Raw genomic sequence first — 24,401 nt, forward strand, 5'->3', positions numbered from 1 at the left:
GTGCAAAATGCCCACAGTTCTTCAAGTCTTGATAAATCTCAAACACTGGGATCTATCTATCTATCTATCTATCTATCTATCTATCTATCTATCTATCTATCTATCTATCTATCTATCTATCTATCTATCTTCTATCACCGCCCATCTTCCCCAAAAGGGGGACTCCGGGTGGTTTAAGTTAAGAATACGTGAGTTGTGTTTACAGTCCTGTTGATTTCAGCCCACCTTCTGACAATAATGGACCAAGTCCAAGTCTTGTAAGTTCCATTCCAACATCTGAATTGCATCTCTGAGAGCAAGTAATTCCAGCCAATAATAATAAACATTCTCTAAGGTAAGGAATATATATGTAATATATAGAAAGATAAACATAGCGGGGGGGGGGAGGAGAAATGTACTGACCTCATTTTGAGAAACAAGAGAACTAACGTCACATCTTTAACATGACTTTCCATTGTTTTATCAAAATAAGACATAGAAGTTTGTTTTTTGAAATGTTGTATAATCAGTATCAATTTCATAAATTTAACTGATTCTTCCAAAATCTCCAGCAGCAATGGCAAACAGTCTATACAATAAATACCAGGGTTGATAAATGGTCCTATCAGGTACTGAATGTTGTTGGGGGGAGGAACTGTGGGGGCAGGGTAATAAATGAGTGGGGAGATCATGCCAGGGGGTAAGGCTGTTAAACATGGCCACTAGGGACACAACTTTCAGGAGGTATTAGAGAAGACCTTTATTAATTTCTGCCTTAAGCTTATTCTGTTCTAGGTAGACGGCTGTATGTTGCAACAATTGCATGGTATGGATAAATGGGGCTCTGAGTGTTGCAGACAAAGGAGGAAAGTCAAGAGCCACATGAAGTCCCTGCATTGTAGATAGCCTACCCACCCCCCATCCCTTGCCTTTGACTCATATTTAGAAGTATTTTGTACATGTACTGTTTTTGTTCATATAAATCAATATAAAGAGTCTGTGCTTTTAGGATCATTAAGAGAAATATGAATGGAGCACAGATTCTTCTAGTTTCTCAAATAAGATTTTACTGCCAGTGTGAATATTCCTTCTTGAGCCATACAGCTGCAAAATGTTAAAAGGAGGCAACAGCTTTCTTACAGGCAAATAACTCATTGGAATAGAAGTCACTTCTGCGAAAGCATATACAGATTTACACTCATAAGGGTTTTGTTTAGCTCATTTTGGGTGGAGGGGAATAACACCCCAAAGACAAAAACTGCAGTTAGATAAGTTGGAGCCAGCTGTTTTGGGATAAGCCTACCAAAGTTCCCAAAAGTGGGATCCAACTATCGCTAAACCCTAAACCATTTGTTTGTTTGTTTGTGTATTGGTGCTGCTGGATGGAATTTAATGCTTTATGAATCCTTTATGAAAGAGAAAAGCAATTAAAAGCCAATAAAAATTCTAATTGGTATATGAAAAGAACATCTTTCCACTGATCTTGCCATTGCCTCTTCAGAAATACCCTTTTTCTAATTATCTTTTAAGCAGGCGTGGTCATTCCTAATTCTCATCCTGGACAGGGGAATTCAAAATCCTTCCAGTAAAATACATTAAGTCAACCCTATCACTGCTGTTTAGTTTCTGCTAGTTCATATCTGTTTCGTGCTGTTCTGGTTTTTGATTATTAAATTCTTACTCATTTGCAGTTTCCTATTTATTTTATGCTACTGCTTTAGATTTAACGTTTTAGATATCATTTTCTAAATGTTTATGTACAGTAAGCCTCTTCAAAGAAAATAACCCTCCTGTTTTAAAGGAGGCACACGCATTTTTAAATAAGCGATTGAAAAGTTTCACTTTAAGAATAGTCACTGATGTTTGTTTGTCTTCCTCTCCTCGTTCCTTTTGTATCATGCTTTTTACAGCAGTCAGACTGTGTGCAGGGGCTGCTGTATTTATAAACTTAGTAAAACCAAAACAAAGTTAAACACATGATGCCCTTTATAAGTGAGCTATATACACTTTTTATACTTCAATAATTACAAAACACATTTAAGCACAGTAGTTTACAGAACAGGACCATTGTTTAATGCAGTAATTGCAAACCATTTGCAACCAAAGAAAGCGGGAAAGCTAACCGCCGGCCGTCCCTCTCCTTTACATCTGTTGCTCAACGGGAAACCTGTTAAAAGGCTATTAGAATCTTAAGGTAACAGCCCTTGTAAGGCTCTGAAAAACCAGTGGAGCAATTTGCTGTTTGTGTCTGGAGCAGGAGCCACTGCCTTTGCCCGCACTGCAAACAGCTTCTGTCATGAGCCGTGAAAATCAATTCTGCAATAAGGAGAGTAAAATGAGCTGGGGGTGAAGTTCTGCCTTCCGGGCCACCCAACGCAGGAGAGAGAGCCTTCTTCTGGGCATACAAAGTATCTACAGTACAAGCGCTGTTCCCCAAAGGCTGTGCGAAACAAATAACAGTCAGGTGCTATTAATATCTTCCAACAGAGCGTCAACGCAGGAGAATTGGCTCAGTGAAGCCAGAATTACCACAATGCGCAGCATACTCTGCAGGAAGCCCTGCCAAACAGGGAGGGGCCAGCTAAATGTTTGGCTTTATTTGCCTCGTCTATGTCCAGGATTATAGTAATTGGTGAGGATGCCTTTTCTTCCAAATTACACTACTGTATTCAGATATCTTTAAAGGCAATAAAGCATTAGTGTACGTTGCTTGAAGGAGAAGATTACATTTGACAAAAGTGTGTAGACTGCACAAAATTGGGCTAATGATGTTGATGACAAATGTCTCCTATGCCTCAGGAACACGATAAATATTATTGTAGCTTACTGGAAGGATTTTGAATTCCCCTATTCAGGATGAGAATTAGGAATGACCACGCCTGCTTAAAAGATAACAATTAGAAAAAAAGGTATTTCTGAAGAGGCAATGGCAAGGTCAATGGAAAGATGTTCCTTTCATATACCAATTAGAATTTTTATTGGCTTTTAATTGCTTTTCTCTTTCATAAAGGAGGGGCCTTGCATAAAAGGTGCTTATCAAGCTCATATTTTATCCCCTTCTTGTGAATGAAGATTATACTACCTTAGATCTCTATCCAAGTGGGCAAAGAAAGTTGCTACAGCTAGAACTTACTATTCTGTACCACTTTAAAGCAGGTCTGGACTTATATGGTCCCTTCTTTGATTAGACAATCAGTTTGTTTAAGTGGCTAAACTGGAAGAAAGTCCCAAAAGGCTTGCTGCAACATTTGGCAGCAAATAGTGAACTAACAGCCTTGAGAATGTGTACTATGTGTTTTGGTTTCTGTATTTTTCTATTTCTGATTGATGATTATGAAATTTGTCTGATGGGTAAAGAAAGTGTAATTTGGAAGTTAGCTTGCCTGGTTATCTCTGAGTTGGCTGCATCTTAAGGGCACCCATGGGATAGCTGCTATGGTTGTGAAGTTGCTGTCCTCAGCTGTCTCTGTGTGTACGTTATTGTGACTGGATTTTTTTTATTGATTTTTTTTAATGTTGTTAGCCACCCAGAGTTGCTGCTTGTGAGATGGGCACCTCTAAAAATTGGCTGAAACAATAAATAAATTCTTCCCCATTCTGGCTAGAACAGCAACAATTCCAGCCAAGTCAGGGTTGGTGGGTAAGAAAGAGTGTGCAAAACAGGAGACTACACTTTGCTAAGAACCCAGAACAAACCATCGGATGCCCTTAAATACCTTACATGCTGTTTTGTGTTGGATATAGTTGGCATAAACAAAACCTAGATCTGTTCCATGTTCTGACTGAGATAAAATCCAGACACATAACAGAATGAATTTATGGGTCAATTGCTGCAAGACTGGTGGACAACTTGAACCCTTTTCTTTCCTCGTCAGTTCCAAGCATGCCATATCCCATCGGCCTGTCCACTCCCAATCTTCTCAGTGCCTTTCCTTTCCTCTCTCCCATGCTTCTTCAGAGATGCCAGCAATGTCCTTGGCTCTTTCTCACTTTTACCTCTATCTACTTCAACTCAGAAGAATCATATTTAGTCCACGTTGGGAATAAAGCAGCCTATTTTCTTTCTCTATATGAATCATTAGAGGGAGAAAATGTAGAAGCAGTGACTTTGAATTTCTAGGTGCGAAGATTACTGCAGATGCTGATTGCAGTCAGGAAATCAGAAGACGCTTAATCCTTGGGAGAAGAGCAATGACAAATCTCGATAAAATAGTTAAGAGCAGAGACATCACACTGACAACAAAGGCCCGCATAGTTAAAGCAATGGTGTTCCCCGTAGTAACATATGGCTGCGAGAGCTGGACCATAAGGAAGGCTGAGAGAAGGAAGATCGATGCTTTTGAACTGTGGTGTTGGAGGAAAATTCTGAGAGTGCCTTGGACTGCAAGAAGATCAAACCAGTCCATCCTCCAGGAAATAAAGCCAGACTGCTCACTTGAGGGAATGATATTAAAGGCAAAACTGAAATACTTTGGCCACATAATGAGAAGACAGGACACCCTGGAGAAGATGCTGATGCTAGGGAGAGTGGAAGGCAAAAGGAAGAGGGGCCGACCAAGGGCAAGATGGATGGATGATATTCTAGAGGTGACGGACTCATCCCTGGGGGAGCTGGGGGTGTTGACGACCGACAGGAAGCTCTGGCGTGGACTGGGCCATGAAGTCACGAAGAGTCGGAAGCGACTAAATTAATAAACAACAATATGAATCATAACATCTGAAACATGTGTTCTTCTTCGAGCATAGTCTGCTTGAAATAACTGTTCTTTGCAGAAAAGTTTCTGCAGGGTGATTTTCACATCCCTAATGTTAAGTGTGTATACATAATTACTGAAGAAGTGCATAAGCTGGGAACTTCTGCAAATGTTGGTTTTAGCATGGCCAGAAGTAAACAGCCAGTTGCTACTTCAGTTACTACCAACCCAAGAAAGAATTGCTGCTTTCCATTTACATAGAATGAGCAGGAAAAAAGATGCAAAATATTTTAAACTGATTATTATAAATGGAACTTGCATTTGATATCTATTAGCCTATTAATGCATTTTAGAAACAAAGCATGAAGAGCAAAGAATATGTAGTGGATCCTTCCCTCAATAAATTCTTCCTAAATGATATTTCAAATATTTCTAGGTTTACAGGAAAGGTCTGCAAGGAGATTCAAGTCCATTGTAATAAATTCAGCTGTAGCCTTACCTGAAAGACATACCCAACAGGATTGTTATTTCAAGATTTAATCGTGCATGGTACAGTCTAGGCTAAAATTAAGTGCATGTGGGAAAATCCTCACTATGCTTTTCTAAATTGGAGATTTTGAACCTCTGAAACACATGTGGAGGTGTACTGTGAACTAGCAAACACCTGTTGATTTTTCCTATCTTAAAAAAATAGTGATACACAGAGGCAAATTTTAGAAGGGAGCCTCCAAAATCCTACACTTTTTTTAAGACTACCTTTTTTTTTATGATTACCTTTCTTTCGAAACTTCATTTTATTTATTTATTTTTATGTGCAAAGGGCTGTGGGTGCAGTGGGGAGATATGGGTTTATTTTTGTTATAATTTCAATATCTTTGTGTACCTGCACCTGATTGTGGGTGGCTTACAAGGATTAAAAAACAAACAACATAAACAATTGGCATAACTAAAAATGATCCTGCTGGGGAAAAACATTATAATTAACAACAATCTCCAGTTCAACTTTGGGCTCACACAACATCTCAACCCAGTGCCTGCAGAAAGAGCCAGGTCTTTAAGGCTCTCTTATTTGTTTGTTTGTTTTGTTAGAGTGCTGAAAAGCGTTTGGCCTGAGAGATCAGAAAAAACACACACCAAGCATTTCTATAAAAATGAATGTATTTACAGAAAGCATAAAAACATAAACGGTTTCATATCCAGATATCCTGGATAGGCACAAAAACTTTACAAGCTCATATTTACAAGCTCAGACACACGCACACGTGCTCTGAGTAGAACTGGAAGGAAGGCTGTGTAAAAGGAAACTAAACAAGTCCAGGCAAGTTCCTTTCACAGGCAAATTAGCAGCTTTTGCTTATATGGTCATTCTTTTCACACCCCAACCTGAGGATACTTAAGTTTGACCTGTTCACCCTGCCAGAGTGATTTGTTACCATAGTAACTTAGTGGCTTGCTCTTTGCAAAACAAGCAAATACCAAGATGTTTGTTTATTTATTTATATAAAAGTTTCAAAGAGAACATAAAAACTAACAAACTAATACAGAATAAAGAGAATAAAGAAAGAAAAAAAGAAAAAAAGAAAAAAGTGCAGAAAGAATGAAAAGAAATAGAAAGAAGCAGCTTCCTCTTTCCTTTGCAGCAAATATGATTACAAAGCTCACTTTTTTCTATTATCCTTTTTATTCTAATCATTAAAACCACAGGTCATAAGTGCATATTCTTCTGTTTCATGCAAAAAGTCTATAAGGGGTTTCCAGTCAGCCATAAATGTAGATATTGTCTTTTCGCTAATCAAGAACTTTAATTTAGCCATCTCTGCATGCTCCATCAACTTCACCAACCATTCCTCCATTGTGGGTAATGTCAAACCTTTCCACTTTTGAGCATATAATAGTCTCACTGTAGTTATCATATATAAAAACAAAGTTCCATGATTTTTTTCTAGTTGCCTGTCCATTAGTCACAAAAGAAAAGTCTCTGATTTCAGTTGTATTTTAACCTTTAAAACCTTCTGAATTAATGTATGTATTTTTATGCAATTTTTTTTGGTTTTTTTACATGTCCACCAAACATGATAAAATGTCCCTTCATATTGTTCACATTTCCAGCAAAGTTTCGAAGTACCCTTATACATTCTAGACAATTTCTCTGGTGACAAGTACCAACAATACATCATTTTATAAAAAATATCTTTAAGGCTAGAATATAAATTTCAGTCTTTCAAATCACATATTTTCCCATAGATCCATTTGTATATTATAGCCAAAAATTTTAGCCCATTTCATCATACATACATACACTTGTTCTTCTTCTGTCTCTTATTTCAGCAAAAGTTTATACATTTTAGCAATCACATGTTCATTATTAGTACATAATTTTGTTTCAAACTCAGTATTGCTTTGTTCAAAACCATAAAATCTTTTATCCACATTAAACCTTTCTGATAATTGTACATAAGAAAACTATTGACAAGTATATATTTCTGTTGTCAAATCTTCTGTTGATTTCATTTTACAATCCCCTTGAGAAAATTCTAGTACATCATGATAAGTTAACCCAGTGTTTCTCAAACTTGGCGTCTTCAAAATGAGTGGCTGGGGAATTCTGGGAGTTGAAGTCCACACATCTTGAAGACGCCAAGGTTGAGAAACACTGAGTTAACCATTTACATTTACTTATCATTTCTTGTCTATAAAATGCTTCTTGCACTGAAAGCCACAAAGGTGTTTTCGGGCAGAACCTAAATTTATATTTATTCTATAATCTAAGAATGGCCCACCTGACATAGTGATTTTTGAAATCTACATTGACCTTAGCTTTGTCATACCATAGATATTCATGCCACCCAAATCTCAAATCATGTCCTTCTAACTCCAATAGCTTTCTATCTATCTATCTATCTATCTATCTATCTATCTATCTATCTATCTATCTATCTATCTATCTATCTATCTAATTTATCACTGCCCATCTCCCCCACAAGGAGGGACTCTGGGCGGTTTACAATAAATCTATTTCTTAACAACACCCACTCTTTCATCCAAACAAATTGACCTTTGCTTCTAGACTTGTGACTCCTGCTTGAGAAGCAGGTGGCAGTCGTGGCTAGGTGGGCCATTGTGCAACTTTGTGTTTTGTGCCAGTTGCACCCTTTCCTGGACCATGAAGCTTTACTTACTGTCACTCATGCCCTGGTCAACTCTAGAATGGATTACTGTAATGAGCTGTACATGGGGCTGCCCTTGAAGAGTATCCGGAAGCTTCAGCTGGTGCAGAATGCAGCTGTGCAGACCTAGTTATGTGCGCCCCTAGGATGGCGTATATTATGTCTCTGGTCTGCAAGCTGCTGCCAGTTTGTTTCCGGGGGCAATTCAAGGTGCTGGTTTAGACCTACATGGCATGGGACCAGGTTATTTGAGGGACCGCCTCTTCCCAGTTACTTCTACCCATCCCATCAGGTCAAGTAGCAGAGGTATGCTGCAACCCAGGCAGTGTGCCTTTTCTACTGTGGCCCTGCCCTGTGGAACATCATTTCCCCTAAGGTGAGATTGGCCTCATCCCTACATGCCTTTCAGAAAGCTGTCAAGATGTGGTTTTTCCATCAACCTTGGGGCTCCCATGGTGAGCCCGCAAGATGGTTGTGTGATGTTAAGTTATGGTTGTCTCTCCCACTATCCTGAGTTTTTATTTCTTTTTTTACTTAAGTGTTTTATAATGTTTATTGTTTTTTATGTATTGTAAGCCACCCAGAGTCACATTTTGTGAGATGGGCAGCTATATACATTTGTTAAATAAATAAATAAATTATGAGCAGTGCCTCCCAGTCCAGGAAAGGGTACAATTAGTGCACCAAATGAATCTGTGCAAAGACCACAGCTGCTACCTGCTACCTGAGTTCAAGGAAGCATTTTACACTACTATGTAGAACACATCCTTATTTACTCTGTGATGATGCTTAAATTAATTATCTTTTCTATATAATGGGTTTTTACCCAACAAATATAGGCATATCCTTAAATGTACTTTCTCAGAGAAGAGCAGCTTGGCCATAGAGTTAAAAAACAAACAAACAGAACTTTGTTCCTTCTAAGAAAGACGATTTAAACTAATCCCTAAATACAAAATGGTGTTTTTAAATAAACTACTGAAGCTCTAAGTCAGATGTTATTGGCCTGTGTATATGAACATTTCTGATATGATACATCTTACTTCAATATACTTCTTCCTGGATAACATAGAACAATCTGTGATCATTATGTATGGAGCTGCGAACCCTACCTTGGGTAAACGCTAACATCAATACAATCTAAAGGTGCACAAATATAAAACTCTCCTTTGTTACAAAACAATATATAGATTTTTCAGGCCTCTTAAGTAATATAGTGAGGGACGCGGTGGCACTGAGGGTTAAACCGCTGAGCTGCCAATCGGAAGGTCGGCGGTTCGAAACCGCGCAGCGGGGTGAGCTCCCGTTGCTAGTCCCAGCTCCTGCTCACCTAGCAGTTCGAAAACATACAAATGTGAGTAGATCAATAGGTACCGCTTCGGCGGGAAGGTAACGGCGTTCCGAGCCATCATGCTGGCCACATGACCCGGAAGTGTCTATGACAACGCCGGCTCCAAGGCTTAGAAATGGAGATGAGCACCGCCCCCTAGAGTCGGACACGGCTGGACTTTACGTCAAGGGAAACCTTTACCTTTACCTTTAAGTAATATAGTAGTATATTGTTTAATATAGTTGGGAGGAGAGGAAATCTGCAGTCATCCAGATATTGTTGGACTGTATCTTCCACTATTGCTGACCACTGACAACACTGATTGAGGCTGATAGGAATGGTAGTGTAACAAAATCAAGAGGGGCATTAATTCTCCAGACCTTATTAAGTACTAAGAACACGAATTCCATGGAGATTATGGAACTGTATAACTATGACAGTTTCACCCTGAAATTCAGATGCCTTTTGGAACTCTAGCTTCATTACAAATGAAGCTTGTTCTACCTATAGCTATAAGAATGCTAATTTACTGAGCTGTTGTCTAGTTATTGCCAGAGAAAATTGCTATTACTTGTAACACAGAAATCTGCCAAAAGCATAAACACCTTCAAATTATTCCCTGGGTAATAAAATATTACCTACTTTCTCTCTGTTAAAGGGGCATGTGAAAATAAAATAATACTGCAGCACCATCAGTTCCACAGTCTGTAGATATTTATTCTCATGAGTTTTTTGTCCTATACAAAGTTAGACACACTGTCCCAGGGCTAACCCATGCAGTTCCATTCACACATTCCTTGTGCAAGTTCGATGTGATCATATACTATCAAGATCCATTCTGTACAAATGCTAATATAGGTAGGGTTGCTCCTGTCAGTTTGAAACACTGCAGAAAATAGTAATTTTTACACCCACATACACACACACACTAAAAACTGCTTCTTTGCTGCGTCTTATCAATGCATGCATATTTATCATTAATACATAGGATGTGAATATGCCTAATCAAACCAGAAAAAGTTCTTTGTACAAGGTAATTCTTCCATAAAAGGTCACACAGCTTCTTTGGATGCATTTATTTATGGGTCGTTCAGAAATTTCAGACTTGGTCGAAGAGATTAAAATTAATTGACATTTCTGACTGGGGAGTTTATGGGAAAATATTTATTTAATATGAAAAAAAGTTTATTTTATTAGCAAAAATAATTCCAGAGAGAGAGAGAGAAAATACAATGAAGTCAACCCTTCATACTGTACATATTAATTAAATTCTGCCTCTTTTCAACTCCTAGGTCCTTCTATCCAGAAGATTGCAACTTTCACTTGCTGAATAGTCCCCTACCCCAATACTAATAATTCCTTCTAGTCATTCTGAGTAACTTCTGTTGAGAACTTCACTCACCATTCAGAGATCCAATCTCCTTCTGAATGGAAGATTCTGAAAATTTTATTTTCACTGTAACTGTAAATATATCCTGGTATATATTCACATTGTTGCTTTCGTGTAATTTTAAATATTCTTAATTTTGATCATGGTTGCAATGCACCCCAGTGGGGCGACACATAATAAATGTTCCTGTTGTTGTTTGTTGGGGTTGGGGTTCCCCAATCTAATGCCATCCAGGTGTGTTGGACTTAAGTTTCCAGAATTCCCATTTAACATGACACTACTATCTGGAGATGACTGAAATTCAGCACATCTGGAGGGCACCAAGTTGGGGCAGGTGGTGCAAAAGTATCATTAGCTCAAGCCAATTACACCCAGAGAGGTATAGTGCACTAGCATACACTAACCAGTCTGCACTAAAGAGAAGGCCAACATTCTACTCATGTGCCAAGGGGAGGAATAAAACTCCAGAGTCTGGTTTGAGACCACCATAGGAACACCTAATTATTAAAATGGAGAAACTGCTTGAGTAAGTAATAAAGCCTGAAATCTAATATTTCAATAGAAATGTAACTTTGCTGCACTAGAAAAATAAGCACCAATCTTCTAGTGGTATAACAGAGTTTTAAGTTGTTATTTCAACTAAAATCTTTAATGTAATTACATAAATACTTATGCTATAAAACAGAAAGTCAGATTAGCATACATAGTATTGTACTCTATTTTGCTAACAAAAAATTTAAAAAGCTAGTCAAGAGCTGAATGATTCTGTCAGGTCCACAGAGTCATTCCAGAAAACAGCAGATGGCAATCTTAAAAACAAATTGTCCAGAAAGGCTTTTATTGCTGATCACTTGTTACTTGCCATTTGCAGGTAACTGTACATTCTGCCAAAGTTGCCCTTTTATGAGAGCCAACTGGTAATATACAGTGAATGAAATTAATGTACACTTCATTGTAGACTTACAAAAGAGAATGTTCCAGCCTTTTAACACAGTGCTTGACCTGTTTGGTCTTTGAGCATCACCAAGTCTCTGGAACAGAACAAGAAACCTTAGGATGAAATAAGAAGGAAAGTACATAGCTGTTTGGTTTTGGCATGTTAGCATTTAGCAGGGGAAAAAGTAGTTGTAGTCTTATAAATCCTTGGGGTATTTTGTTCTGTTGTTTATTGTTTTGTTTAGTAGAAAAACATAGCTGCATAAAATACAATTGGAGTGGGGGGTACAGATGGGGTAGAGAGCATAGGATGGAAGCATTCAGTTTTTGTAAAGAAGCAAACAGTCTGCTTTAGTCCATGGCTCTCCAGATGTCATACCACAATTAAAGCAGAGATGGTGCGTGAAAACAGAAACAATGCATGTGTCTTACAACACAAATCCCATGTACATTTTCTTTACCTCTTTGGATGACTTAGAGCAGTGTTTCTCAAAGCTGGCCATTTTAAGACGTGTGGACTTCAAATTCCAGAATTCCCCAACCAGCATGAAATCCACACATCTTAAAATGGCCAACGTTGAGAAACACTGACTTAGAGCTTCCACGCGCATATCTAACACTTCCTGTTAAAAGCATTTCATTATGATTTTCAAGAAACTGAGCAGTAGGATGACCTTTTCTAGACAGCCATGGGAAGTGTTTCTCTCATTAACTACACAACAAATACAAATTCTGTATCTATAGATAAATTCCTAACTTCAGAATGGCCCTTCAGGTAGAGCTAAGATGAGAAGCAGTTTGTCTGTACTATAAGAGGACAAACTGCCATTCATTTTCTTTAAAAATGATACTGCAATAAATAATAAGATTATTTATTTTAGCTTCATGACTTTCAATTAGGTTTAATATAGATGGCCAGAGATGTGGCCAAGATACTGCAGTTTAGAAATCTCAACATACTTATGAATATTGGCAATCAGCTTTTCCCATGGAAAACATAGTTGTACTTTTTTTATGATATGTCTTTCAAAAAATTCAAAATACCCCCAAGGCCTATTGCTGGGTGACAATATAAAAAAGTCTTCAACAATGTAACAGAAATTAAAGCCAAAACACACCATTTTAAAAGGAGTGAATTACTGACATGATTTTGCTGCATACTGTATGCTCAGAACTTATGTGTGAGGACAACTTGACCTGAAGAGAAGTAGCAGATATAGTTCTCTTACACCCAATTACAGCTGAATCATGCGTCATTACCCGTGTTACACTAAACTTACCACTGAAACTACAGCATGGCTGGGTTTGAATGACACACTTAATCATGTCAATAGCAGGGCAAACATATTGAGTAAGCATCATAACTTAGTATGGAGAAAAACAGGGGAAATTTTAGCCCTAAACAATTGTAATTGTTAGTAGCACTATTAAAATATCAAAACCTAGTCAATATGAGGCAGTGTTTAAGTCACAACCTGTCAGGTCTTAAAAAGAGATAAACAGCAGCTGAAAATGGAAGGCACTCCATTACAAAATTCACTGTGGAGACCTGGCAACCCAGAACATGTCACCAAAGACACATCCACTGTTTCCTGGGCAATGAGAAAAGGTGTCTTAGCACGTCAAAGCTTCATTAGCACTCTTCTGCTACAAGAGCTGGTTAGGTAGAGCTGAAGGAACTGAACAGAAACTCTATATTATACAAAATGATCTGGTTGGTATGACACAGGGTTCTGTCACACCCAAAGGTAAGACACTATTACTGAGCTAGTGGCACTGTTAGTGGGTTAACTGTGGTGTGCATAGCCAGCCTATAACTTACCTCATGAACAAAAGGAAAAATCAGTGTAAGAACAGTGAGGAAAATCACGTCTATTCTTTTCCAGTAAGTTAGTGTGCTTGCATGACAGAGGTGGCTGTGATATGCAGATTATTGCCATTTAATCCATATTGATGATTTTAGTGGGTTCTGAGCTAACGCAGAATGCTTCTGAACATGGCCCTATTTGAAAGGGGATATTGTGTTCATGAATTTTATTACTGGGGGAATCTCACTGGGACTTCCAAGGCAAAGGGTGTTTCTGCAGTCAATCACACCTGCTCAGAAATAAATTCTGCTGAATTCAGTGGGATTTATTTCCAGGTAAATGCTTATCTTATTTAATCTAAGAAACACTGAATGTTAATTCTCCTCTTGAAGAAGTTTAAATTCAACTGATATAGCCAATAATGATGCAGAATAGCACCTTTCTGTTAAAGTTGTAAAAATAGATTTAAATGTCAGGCTTGGAATTCTTTAAAAAATAATCCCATCACAACAGTAACCAAAAGGTAGAAAGGCCACTCTTAGTTAAGAAAGGATGCTCTACATAAACAGTTTCACTCTGTTAGCTTCATTTCTACAGATAAGTTTTTTTTTCCTGGAGTAAAGAATGAATTGGAATTTTAATTAATTGAATTGCTGAATACCTAAGTGTGATAAGCATATCTGCAGGGAAACACCTGGATAATTGGTTTTATCATATTGGTTTTATCAATATACAGGGTCAAGAGCGGGTTTCCCAGCCAATCAAAAAGCAAACATCAAATATTTCTGGATCATATTTTTTTGCCCCCTCTCCCGGAAAATCATCATTCCAGGATGATTCTTTGTTTTGGTAAGTAAAGCCAGTTGTGATGTACTCCACTCTGTTTCCTTTATTGCTAGATGTCCAGCCTCTTAAAATAGCTGGAGACACTTGCATATTTTGCAACTGTAGCCACTGTCCTCCTCACATGAGAAGCAGGGGCAAGAATACTGTTGTCTTAAATGGGCTGGAATTCTTGTGTGATCATCTTAATGTTCCTGCTAATGAATACTATTAATCAGGGCTCTTAGCTTCTTGATCCTGAGCTTAACTGTTGCCTGTCCAGACTGTCAGGAGAAAAGTCTGACAGGTGAGTCAGAAAGTCAAGAAGGCAACAATGGAGTGTAGAATACAACTGTGTTGGTGCTTCAGCTTTGAATGCAAAAAGGTGCTTCAGCACATGCAAGGTGCTCTCTTAAGACCTGTTAGCAAATACTGAAAGCAGATCCAATGTCCTGGATTATGTGACTGCCCTTGTTGCATCAGCTTCATTTAGGGAAAATATTTGACTAAAGGAGTTGACAATAAGTGTTATATGTTTGCCCCCAAATGCTCTGAAGTACCTTTTCTTCTTTGAATTTGAAGTGTTGCAAAGCCCTACAAAGAAGTGCATTCTTCTGACTTGGTTCTGGTCCAGCAGCATGATGATTCCTACAGACCACAGAAAAGTGTCTCTGTTTTGGATCAGTTTAGACTAGCCAAGCTCTGTGACTCTCTCCTGGATGAGTAAACAGGATTGCAGAGATAGAAATGAGGGGAGGTTTTTCAAGGGTTGCAGTGCAAAGGTGTGGTTTAGCGCTGAGTAACACGCAAGGAAGGGCAAACGAAGACATTGCAGAGACTTCCCATTGCTGTGGTCCCTCCTTTTAGCCCCTTTCCTTGTTTTCTTTATTCTGTGACCTGGATTCAGACTACCCCTCCTCTCCAGGAACTCTCTAGACATGTCCAATGGGACTATAACTTTTTAAACTGTCTCTTCCATCTCCAGGAAGAATTTCTGCCTCCAAATTAGAGGCTGATCTCACTACCAATCCCCAAGAAGTGAGGGGAAGAGCTTGCCTTTTTCTCTTTTTGACTTTGCAGTTTGTTCTTTTTAGATTTTGAACTGAATTACTAATTTCCCCCAGCTAAGATAATTAGATAATTATTTTTGCTATTCCCCTAAGAAATTACTTGAATACTTTAAATCTGCATGCTTTATGTGTGTCAATATTTTCTTTTTTAATTGGAAGAGGTTTTATAGTGTGGTAATTGGGTTCAATGGCCAAAATACACTTTTGGCAATGGTTTAAAATTCCCTTAATGAATAAGTAACAGGAGAAGTTTGCAACATTCTCCTGAGTGTATCTGCCAACAAAGGAGAGAGAGACACAAGGAAATAAAAGCAATTTCCAAAAAGCTCAGCAGTAACAAATAATGGTTCCTAGTACAGAAGACAATAAATTTTAAGAAAAAATTTCACTTAGAATTTATACCACCAGTTAATTAAATATGTCCACATCTATACATTTGTTTTTTAAATCATCATATCAACTCCTTTTACAATGTAAACTCATTTAGAAATAATTGTTGCATTTAAACTGCTTTAATATTTATAATGTATATTTACATTATCTCCCACCCACCACTAAATTATGTGTTATTCTTTCCTTACAGACAATCTCTGAGCCACCACTATATGAAGTCATCTTGGATCATGGATGCGTGTGTGTAGCTTTTCATCAATCTCCATTTACCTTAGCTAGCAAGTCCAAGGAAGCAAGATCTCAGTAACGGATGTTTAATGTTAGACTGGGAAAAATACAGATTTAAGAAACTGTAATAAGAATTTGCCACTTATAGTGTGTTAATTAAGGTGGAATCTTTTTGAGGCAGTTTTTCCAGATCTCTCAACTGCAGTTGAGTTGCCATTTCTGAGATAATCTTTCAGCTGACTCTATACCGACTTTCCACAATCTCTCACACTTATTTTATCTGCTGAACTACATCTCTCAGCATCTATCACTATTGGCCATGCTGCCTGAGGTTGCTAAGAAAATACATCTGATACATCCCAACAAGATTTATTCATTCCCTAAAATTTCACATACATTAATAATTCATCAAACAGAAATTTAAGGGTTCCACAATCCATCCACACTCACTTCCTACAGACATATAAAACTGCATTAGAGGTAGCATCGAACCAATTACTACTACAAGCAAAAAAAAAATACAATCAGATGCCCATAAATTTAATCTCTAAATTTTTATACCTGAAGCTTTTCTCATTAGAAAGGCTAAAACAAAATTATGTGTACTTGGGCTCTGATTTGTTAATTGATCAGAGTGTAGAAAAGTGAGCAAAACCGTCCATTTTACATGCCATGGATTATAAAATGTATAGTTTATATTCCAATTTGGGGGGATTTGAGGCATCTTATAACCTCAACTTGTGTCACTTAAGTACCAATTGATACCTATAATTCAAGATTGTAATTGCAGAGTTATTGAATAATGATCATCTTGGTTATTTCCCATGCATTAAAAATTTATAATTCTTCATATAATGATATATACCCCCCCAAATAGAATCTAATTCAAAAGCACATTTACATCATTAAATAATCTTTTAAATCAATTTTATGTGTATCAAACAGACTTCTCCAAGCTTCAAAAACAGTTTTCTGAAGAGAGAATTAAAGAGATAGAAGCAGATTAGCTAAAATAAATATGTTCCAGTGTGTCCCACTGGAGATTTCCATTAAGGGAAAAACTTCAGCTTTATACATTCCTAGTTTTCAATTATAATTTATTATGAACATGATTTATTGACAGTTACACAGAAATATTCTCAGCTGGAATGGGAATGAACTAGCCTTATGAAACTGCATTACATTTTTTATACTGTTGCTTGGACAGACAAACATGCCAAAAACTGTCAATATATAAAATAAATGATTCATATCTGCTTTAAAGCTGGTTCAGATCCATTTCTTTAGTATCAATGTTAAAGTGAATTGCCCTAAATCAATAAAATGTAAGATGCTTGAACCTCCACTTGACTATGCTGTGAACAAGCTGACTTTCCTCTTTGACAAGAAAGAACGTGTGAAAAAAGTGCACACTCTCAAGTCAGAGAAGACTGGTTCATCCTATACACCCCATGTTGGATATTGGTAGAACGGAAGAATTAGAAAATATGGAAAGCCCTTTGCTGCTTGTGTAGCTTCCGACAGCTGAATAATATATAAAATCAATAATTAAAACCCATAATCTTAAAACCAAGTATTTTATATAGATTAGCAAGAGATGAAGGTTACTAAGGAACCTCTGAAGTTTGATCCAGTATTTATTCTAAACATTTAATATAGGATGTTGCTTTATGCCAAGTGAGCCTACAACTCCATCTTGTTTAGCATTCTATGAGCTGCCCAGAGAATTTGCATTATGGGATTATATCAATAAAGTAAATAAAATAATTTTTATATAACAGATAGTGGATATCCAAAGTTTTAGACTCAAGTGTTCTCCAGACCTACACAAAGATACAAAAGCATGTATTCTACCTAACCAAAAATTCCCCTAGATTTCAATTTCTCCTCTTCCATTTTATTTATAATACTACCTCTTACAAAAGGTTCTGCTACTTTAACTCTCATTCCAAGATACTCTAACCAAGTGTTATTTTTGAAATTATCATTTCAAGTATGTCCTAATTTACTTGTTTTCTTTAATAGAATTACAATTTATTTAAAGGTAATTGCAATTACCTTTAAGCAAGCTGATCAATATTAATTTATAAAAGACAAATATTGTCAGTATAATTTCATTTCAAAGCTAATTTCTGTGGGCCAATAAACACAGAACAACTACTTTCTATGTTACAGTTCTGGGAAAAATATCTTTTTTTCCCTTTTGGACTTTCTAAAAATTTTGCGTTACCTTTGCCACCAACTGTTACCAAACCCTCATAAAGGTCCTACTAATATATCTAAGGCATCTGAGTGATCAAGTCTGATGCTTCTTTCACTTAATGTCATAAAGTCATCCAACATGCAATGTGCCAATGTAAAAATCTAATGGTTTCCTTAGATGAGTGACTCGTTGCACCACCTTTAACTGCAATAACTGTGACCAAACAGTTACCCATAATTGGTAATTAGTGTCTTACAATCTGTGTAGGAATTTTGTGCATTTCTCCACGGCAAACTGCTTCATCTCAGTAATATTTGAGGGTTTTCTACCATGAACTGCTCATTTCAGAGCCTGCCACAAGACTCCGACAGGGTTTAGGTCTGGACTTTGATTTGCCTTGAACACTGAATTTGTTCTTTTTTGTCCACTGTCTTGTAGCATTGTTTTTATTTTTAGAATTGCTGTCTTGCAGCATGACCCGTATGTATTTCAGAGGACAGAGAGAGAGAGAATTTGAAAATCTCCTGTAGAATTCTCTGCTACAAGGGGCCTCTGCAGAATGAAAATGTTGCTTAGCCATCCAGGACTCTAAAGGAATTTGCAACACTGCAGATTCCTCATGCAGAAATCCCTGAACAGATTTAGATGTATGTGTTCTGTTTCAAAATTTGCTAGCTGGCACATAAAAAGTTACACCTAACAATTTAACATCAGTATAATAGAATGCAGAAAATATCACAAATACTGAATCATAAACAGTTATACACAACACTGTGCTGTATCATCTAGCATAAAAACTCTTGAAAAATCTTGGATGCGAAAAATCAAAAAGAATGCAAGTGTTTGGGTAACTGAGCTTTTTAAACAGTTTATATCCTCAAGGGACTTTACAAAAAATACTTTAAAAGTTCCATTACGATTCAGCTATGTGTGTTTTGTTTCAAAGGTATTGCTACTATAAATTAAAGCACAAGTTGCCTTCTACCCTTTTTTAAGAATGTCTTCCTTTCACCCTCTAGAGAAGATAGTAAATATTAAGATTCTCTTGAATCAAGCTTGATTTCTGGTGTCCACATAGCCATGTGGTTTTCTAGGAAACAACACAAAGTGGTATATGCCTTATTTCAAGGAGGCACAGAAGGTCTAGATTATCCCTTACTTTTTTTTAGTCTTGTTCCACCAAAAAAAAACCCAACAACTTTCCCTGGTCTTATTCTAACCAAAGTAACCTTCTTCTCAATTTCTCCCACTTATGTTATCTGATGAATAAGCCAATCTGTTTTTAATAGGTGTCCTATCTTAGGAACACTTTTTGAGCATCTAAGAATGTACACCTTAACAAAAAGTAATATGCACCCAGAAGTGTATATTAAAAGAAAGGAAAGATATAGGCAGTTATTTGTTCATACTCTATTAATTTCAGATTCTCCAAAACCTAGTGCATCATTAAAGTTGCACACACACATCTGAATTAATTGATTTATATATAACCTGCATAAGGAGTAACAAAAACAGATACACAGAACACATCTTCATTAACTGGTTAGATTGGCTGTGGGCGGTCACAAAAGAATTATCGCAGGTGGTGGCAAAATAATAATCGCAACATTTAATGCCCAAGTGTCTTTTCCAAGCTAGTTTTCCTCTAATCAAAGCACTCAGTGCTAAGCACAAAAGACCATACCGCTAATTATATTCCCTTAAAACAACCCAACCTCTCCCTCAAATAGATATAATCAAACTGAAATGTTTCCATTAAATTGCATCAACTGGAGTTAAACCCACGGAACCAAAAAGTCAATGAAGCTTAATAAAAAGAAAAGAATCCACTTGGGTTAGCAGCAATTTCATATTCAACACACCACAGAGGGGAGCTGATGGTGGTGTAGTCTTAAGACAAAGTTGAAAAGTAATATCGGATTTAACAGTGATTAATGTCGCTATTTAAACCAAAGGCTGATTATTAGTCTTCCCACCACTTATTTCCACTACTTTGCGAATACTTCAACATCAATTACTGCAGCTTTTTCAGGCTTTGTGGTGGGAGCCATCTCTAAACCAAAGGAGCTGGGGGGGGAGTGGAATCTGAGGTTTATTGGATGAAAATGTCACTAGGCATCCAAGCTAGTTAAACAGAAATACTTTTGAAAATAAAAAATAAAGAAGGAACAGAGTAAAGAGGACATCCTCTATCTCTGACTTAAAAGAACAGAACAGTTACTGAAGGGAAAACTTGACTGAGAATCCATACACTGTTGGATTCAGCCTGAAGAAATCCCTGCTGTAATTGATTAGCAACTTGAAGGGGAAATGGTGGGGCAGAAAAAGAGAGGAAGAATGAGAACAGAACACAAGGATTTTAACATTACTGCAAGTACAGCTCTCTATTTCTGTTGCTTACTTTTCCACCTTGGTTCCAGAATTCCAATTTGGTTTAAGCAAATTAGCTCTGCTAATATTTCTCTTCCAGCCACTTTCAAAAAGGGCATGATTTTACTCAATACAAACATACTTCTGTTTTTCCCTGAAATGGTCCAGGTCAGCCCAGACTCTAAGTATAAGCAAGGACAGGGTGGCTCAGATCTGTGGTTGAGTCTAGAGCATGCCAGGCAACTGAATTTTGGCACAAGTGATTAAATTGGACAGGTTGTGTACAGTATGTGAAGTTCATTAGAAAGGGCTGGGGGAATAGAAAAACACAGCTCCATCCCAGCCAGGTGGGTGAGATACTTTGGTGTTACAATAATGCAATAATGAAACCTCGTAAGTAGGAAAAATGAATTCACCCCCCCCTGCCACCGCCATTGCCCAGCAATGCTATTTATATTCTCAGTTATAGTATAACTGTTAAAATGTTGGACTTGGACCAGGGAGCCACACTCAACCATACAGCTCACTCTTTTGCAGCCCAATGGATTATTAATGCAATGAAGAATTGAATAAACAAATTACTCAATGTTCCAATAGCTTTAAAAAAAAAACCTTGAAAGGATGTGATTTGCATCTTTCAAACTATTCTTAGAGATGCTGAAGAATTATTCATCCAGCTACCTGTATTTCAGCTTATGCCAGCTACAGCTTTATATTTTGTCAACCCAGACTTAATCTACTGTATATAGCTGCAGGCTGAACCCATGACCTGAAAGGCAGTGCCACATGCCAAGTCAGGACAGATCAGCACTCAGTCACAATTTATGACTGCCATGTTTCTACTCACGTGCAAAACAACAGCTCTGAGACAGAACACTAACACATCTAGCCTCAGTTTCTGTGAGAATCCTACAGCCTCCATTGATTGAGAAAAGTTGTGCAAATCAATATTAGTCTGCAATCCTAAATACAGAAACCAGAGGTTTTCTCCCTAGTTAATGTATACAGGGCATAACAAGTATACTGCACATAACTGTACATTTTCTGAGAACTGCATGGATTGTTTTGCTAGTTTATAACTATGTCTCAATAAATGTACAAAGGTCTCATTATGAGGGGCCACAAGCAAATATGGATACAATTGCCATGCATATTTTAAAACATAACAAGAGAAGGCCCTGGAAAATGTTAGCACTGCAGGGAAGGGAATAAGACTAATTATTTATGTTAAGGAAAATCTTTCCCAAGCTGCATTATACCTCAAGAAAGAAATCTTTATTCCCGCTCCATTGTAACCAGTAAGCAGCATCTGAGCTGAAGTTTCTGTTTGCTTACTTAAAGTGTGAATGAATTGTGTTTACACAATTAATGCCACATCTAATTCAGCCCTAAAAACATCGTGCACAAACAGGAAAAGGAGTGTCTAGCTCACAACGCTCCTCAAATCACTTCAAATGAAATTGACCAAACCAATTAACATGTGGTGACTTAGAAGGGCCCAATTCATTTTAAATTAATAAATTCAGATGTTTGTTTCTGTTTTAAAGGGATTCTAAAAATGGTTAGTACATCCAATTTTTTTTAAAAAAATCAATCAGTTTTATTACAATATACTATTCATCCCTATGGGAGACTCACTGGAAGCTGGCATACACTTGGTGTATATCAATGAGTGGCTTAATTCAGTTTTGGAAATTGAGCAAGTTTCATCCATTTGTTCTAGTACCCTTTCACACACACACCTTTTTTTTTCCCTTAGTCATGCATTAATTCAACTGAGACCAAGAGAGGCAACAATGATAGCAGTACAGCAGCTCCCAGGCATAATGGGACTACAACTCCTATCATTTCTTGTTGCCAAGGAAACTTAAAGTTGTCCCTGTACATATGAAGAATACAGCTTGGACACAGCTGGCTTACGGTGAAAAAGAGAGAAAAAACCCCAAGCCCAAAACCTCACATACTGTGCCATAATTGTGCAAAAAGAAAAGGGACATATATACATACAGAAAAATAAACAAACAAACAAATAAATATAAATGTGTATATACACACAGAGAGAGAGAGAGAGAATATTTCAAGGCAGACTTGCAGTGGGGCATGTCCTTCACAATAACTTATCTACAATCATACCAGTTTTGTTTTACTTCCAAGAGTTCAGTGTTTTCAATGTCTCTTTCTCAGGTGTAGGAAGCAGGGCATCTTTTCCAGGTGTTTTGCCAAACAGAGGGAGCAGAACTCCTGAATGATAAAGAGCGCACCCTACTGGCAAAAGACAATTGTTACCGGTTGTAGACAGCTAAAAAGTTGAAACCCTGTCAGGTTCCTTGAGTTTTGAGCAGAAGAATTTTATCCATGAGCTCAATAGTCCCGGGAGCTCCTCAATTAATGTTAGACTCATGGCCACCATTACCAAGATTGTAGGAGAGACTAGCCACTTGTATTCCAGCTGCTAAATTCTTCGAAGCCAGCTAAAAACTTCTGCTAGAAAGAAAGAAAGAAAGAAAGAAAGAAAGAAAGAAAGAAAGAAAGAAAGAAAGAAAGAAAGAAAGAAAGAAAGAAAGCCTATTGCCAAGCCTCTCCTCTCCCTTCACCAGCTCGGAGGGGAAGAGGCATCGCTGCTCTCTTCCTTGGAAGGGAAGAGGGAGATCCAGGGAAAACACGAGCCCGGCGGGTGCCGAGCGGGTGCCGAGAAGGCGGGCAAAGCGAAGAGGAAGCCCCAGCGCCGCTGCCAAGGCACCCAGATGCGCCGGAGAGGGGCTTTCGCCCAGCGCCCACCCGCCTCCCGCCTCCCGCCCAGGTGGCTTACCTGCGATTTCCTGATAAGGGATGTTAACCAGGCTGAAGCCTTTCGCTTTGTACGCCTCCCTCACCTCGCCGCAGCTCCGAGCTTTCATGTCAGCAGCTCCGGCCCGAAGCGACAGCAACAGCCCGAGGGGAGCCCAGAGCAGCGCCCCCATCCCAGGAACCATGGCGCCCCCCAATTTTTTTAAAAGGGAAAAACCCTGCCCAAAAAGAATCGATCCGCTTGGTTTTAAAAAACAGGGAGAGACGCCAAATCCACTGGAACAATAAATCCCCGGGAATGGTTCCTCTTCTCCTTCCTCCTCCTCCTCCTCCTCCTCCAGGCGCCGAGCGGAGCCCTCCAGCGCGAAGTGCCTTCTCAAAGACCCCTCCCGCGTGTCTACGCGCAAAGCAAACCTCCTCGAGCGAGCCCCGCAAACTTTGAGCAGCCGGCTGGGGAGAGAGGCTGGGCGGAAGGGTGCAATAGCCGCGCCGCCGCCGCGCTCCCCTTCTCCCGCTACCCCTGCCGCTCCTCGGCCGGGGTCGTTAAAGTCCCCCAAGGTTCAGGGCCAGCTCAGCGGGGCCACGGGCGTCCTGTCGAGCGGGGAGAAGCCGCAATCCGCGAGGCGCCGAGCCGCGTTCGGGTTGAAGGCAGCGGAGAAAGCGCTGCGCGGGAAAGAGAGGATTGGCTGGCGCGGCGACGCGGTCGCGTTGGTGAGAGGCAGACATCAAGGAAGGGGGACTCGCCGCGGAGGAGATCCGAGGGAAGCCTCTGCTCCGCCGCGCGCAGCGACCAGGAGCGGGCGAGCAGGCAAAAAGCTGGAGACGCACACGCAGCGCGAGCGAAACGTGCTCCAAATTGCGGAGCCGGCTTACTGGAGAGAGGCGGGAAGGAAAACCCGGGCTGGATTTTCTCTCCCCCTTCTCTGGACCCCCTTCCCCAAATGGAACAGAGTCGTCGGGCGGGCGGGGGGAGAACGCCTCTCCTCCCGGGAATAACGGGGATGGACGTTCTCTTCGGCCCACGGCCAGGCGAGAAGCCGCCGCGTTCCGGCCGCACACGCCTTTGGCTGCGGGCAGAGATTGCCTCGGAAGGATGCCCGCTTCAGACGCGAGCTCCCTACCGGATTCTGGGCCTCACCGGGCACCTCCAACCTGGTGCCCTCTGGACGGGACCAGGTTCAGCACATCTGGAAAACGACAGGTTGGGAGCAGGAGCCTGACAGC

General features: G+C 39.0%; 1 protein-coding gene across 1 annotated transcript in view; it reads right to left on the bottom strand.

The window, feature by feature from the left end:
* Positions 1 to 24,088, bottom strand: part of GPC6 (glypican 6) — an 886,853-nt gene extending 862,765 nt beyond the window's left edge. The window contains exon 1 of the mRNA XM_063304653.1: positions 23,200 to 24,088. Coding sequence (XP_063160723.1) covers positions 23,200 to 23,362 — 163 coding nt within the window. The 5' untranslated portion in view covers positions 23,363 to 24,088. The remainder of the gene's footprint in view (positions 1 to 23,199) is intronic.
* Positions 24,089 to 24,401: the final 313 nt, after the last annotated feature.

The sequence above is a fragment of the Candoia aspera genome, chromosome 5, assembly GCF_035149785.1.
Source record: "Candoia aspera isolate rCanAsp1 chromosome 5, rCanAsp1.hap2, whole genome shotgun sequence".
Classification (NCBI taxonomy): Eukaryota; Metazoa; Chordata; class Lepidosauria; order Squamata; family Boidae; genus Candoia; species Candoia aspera.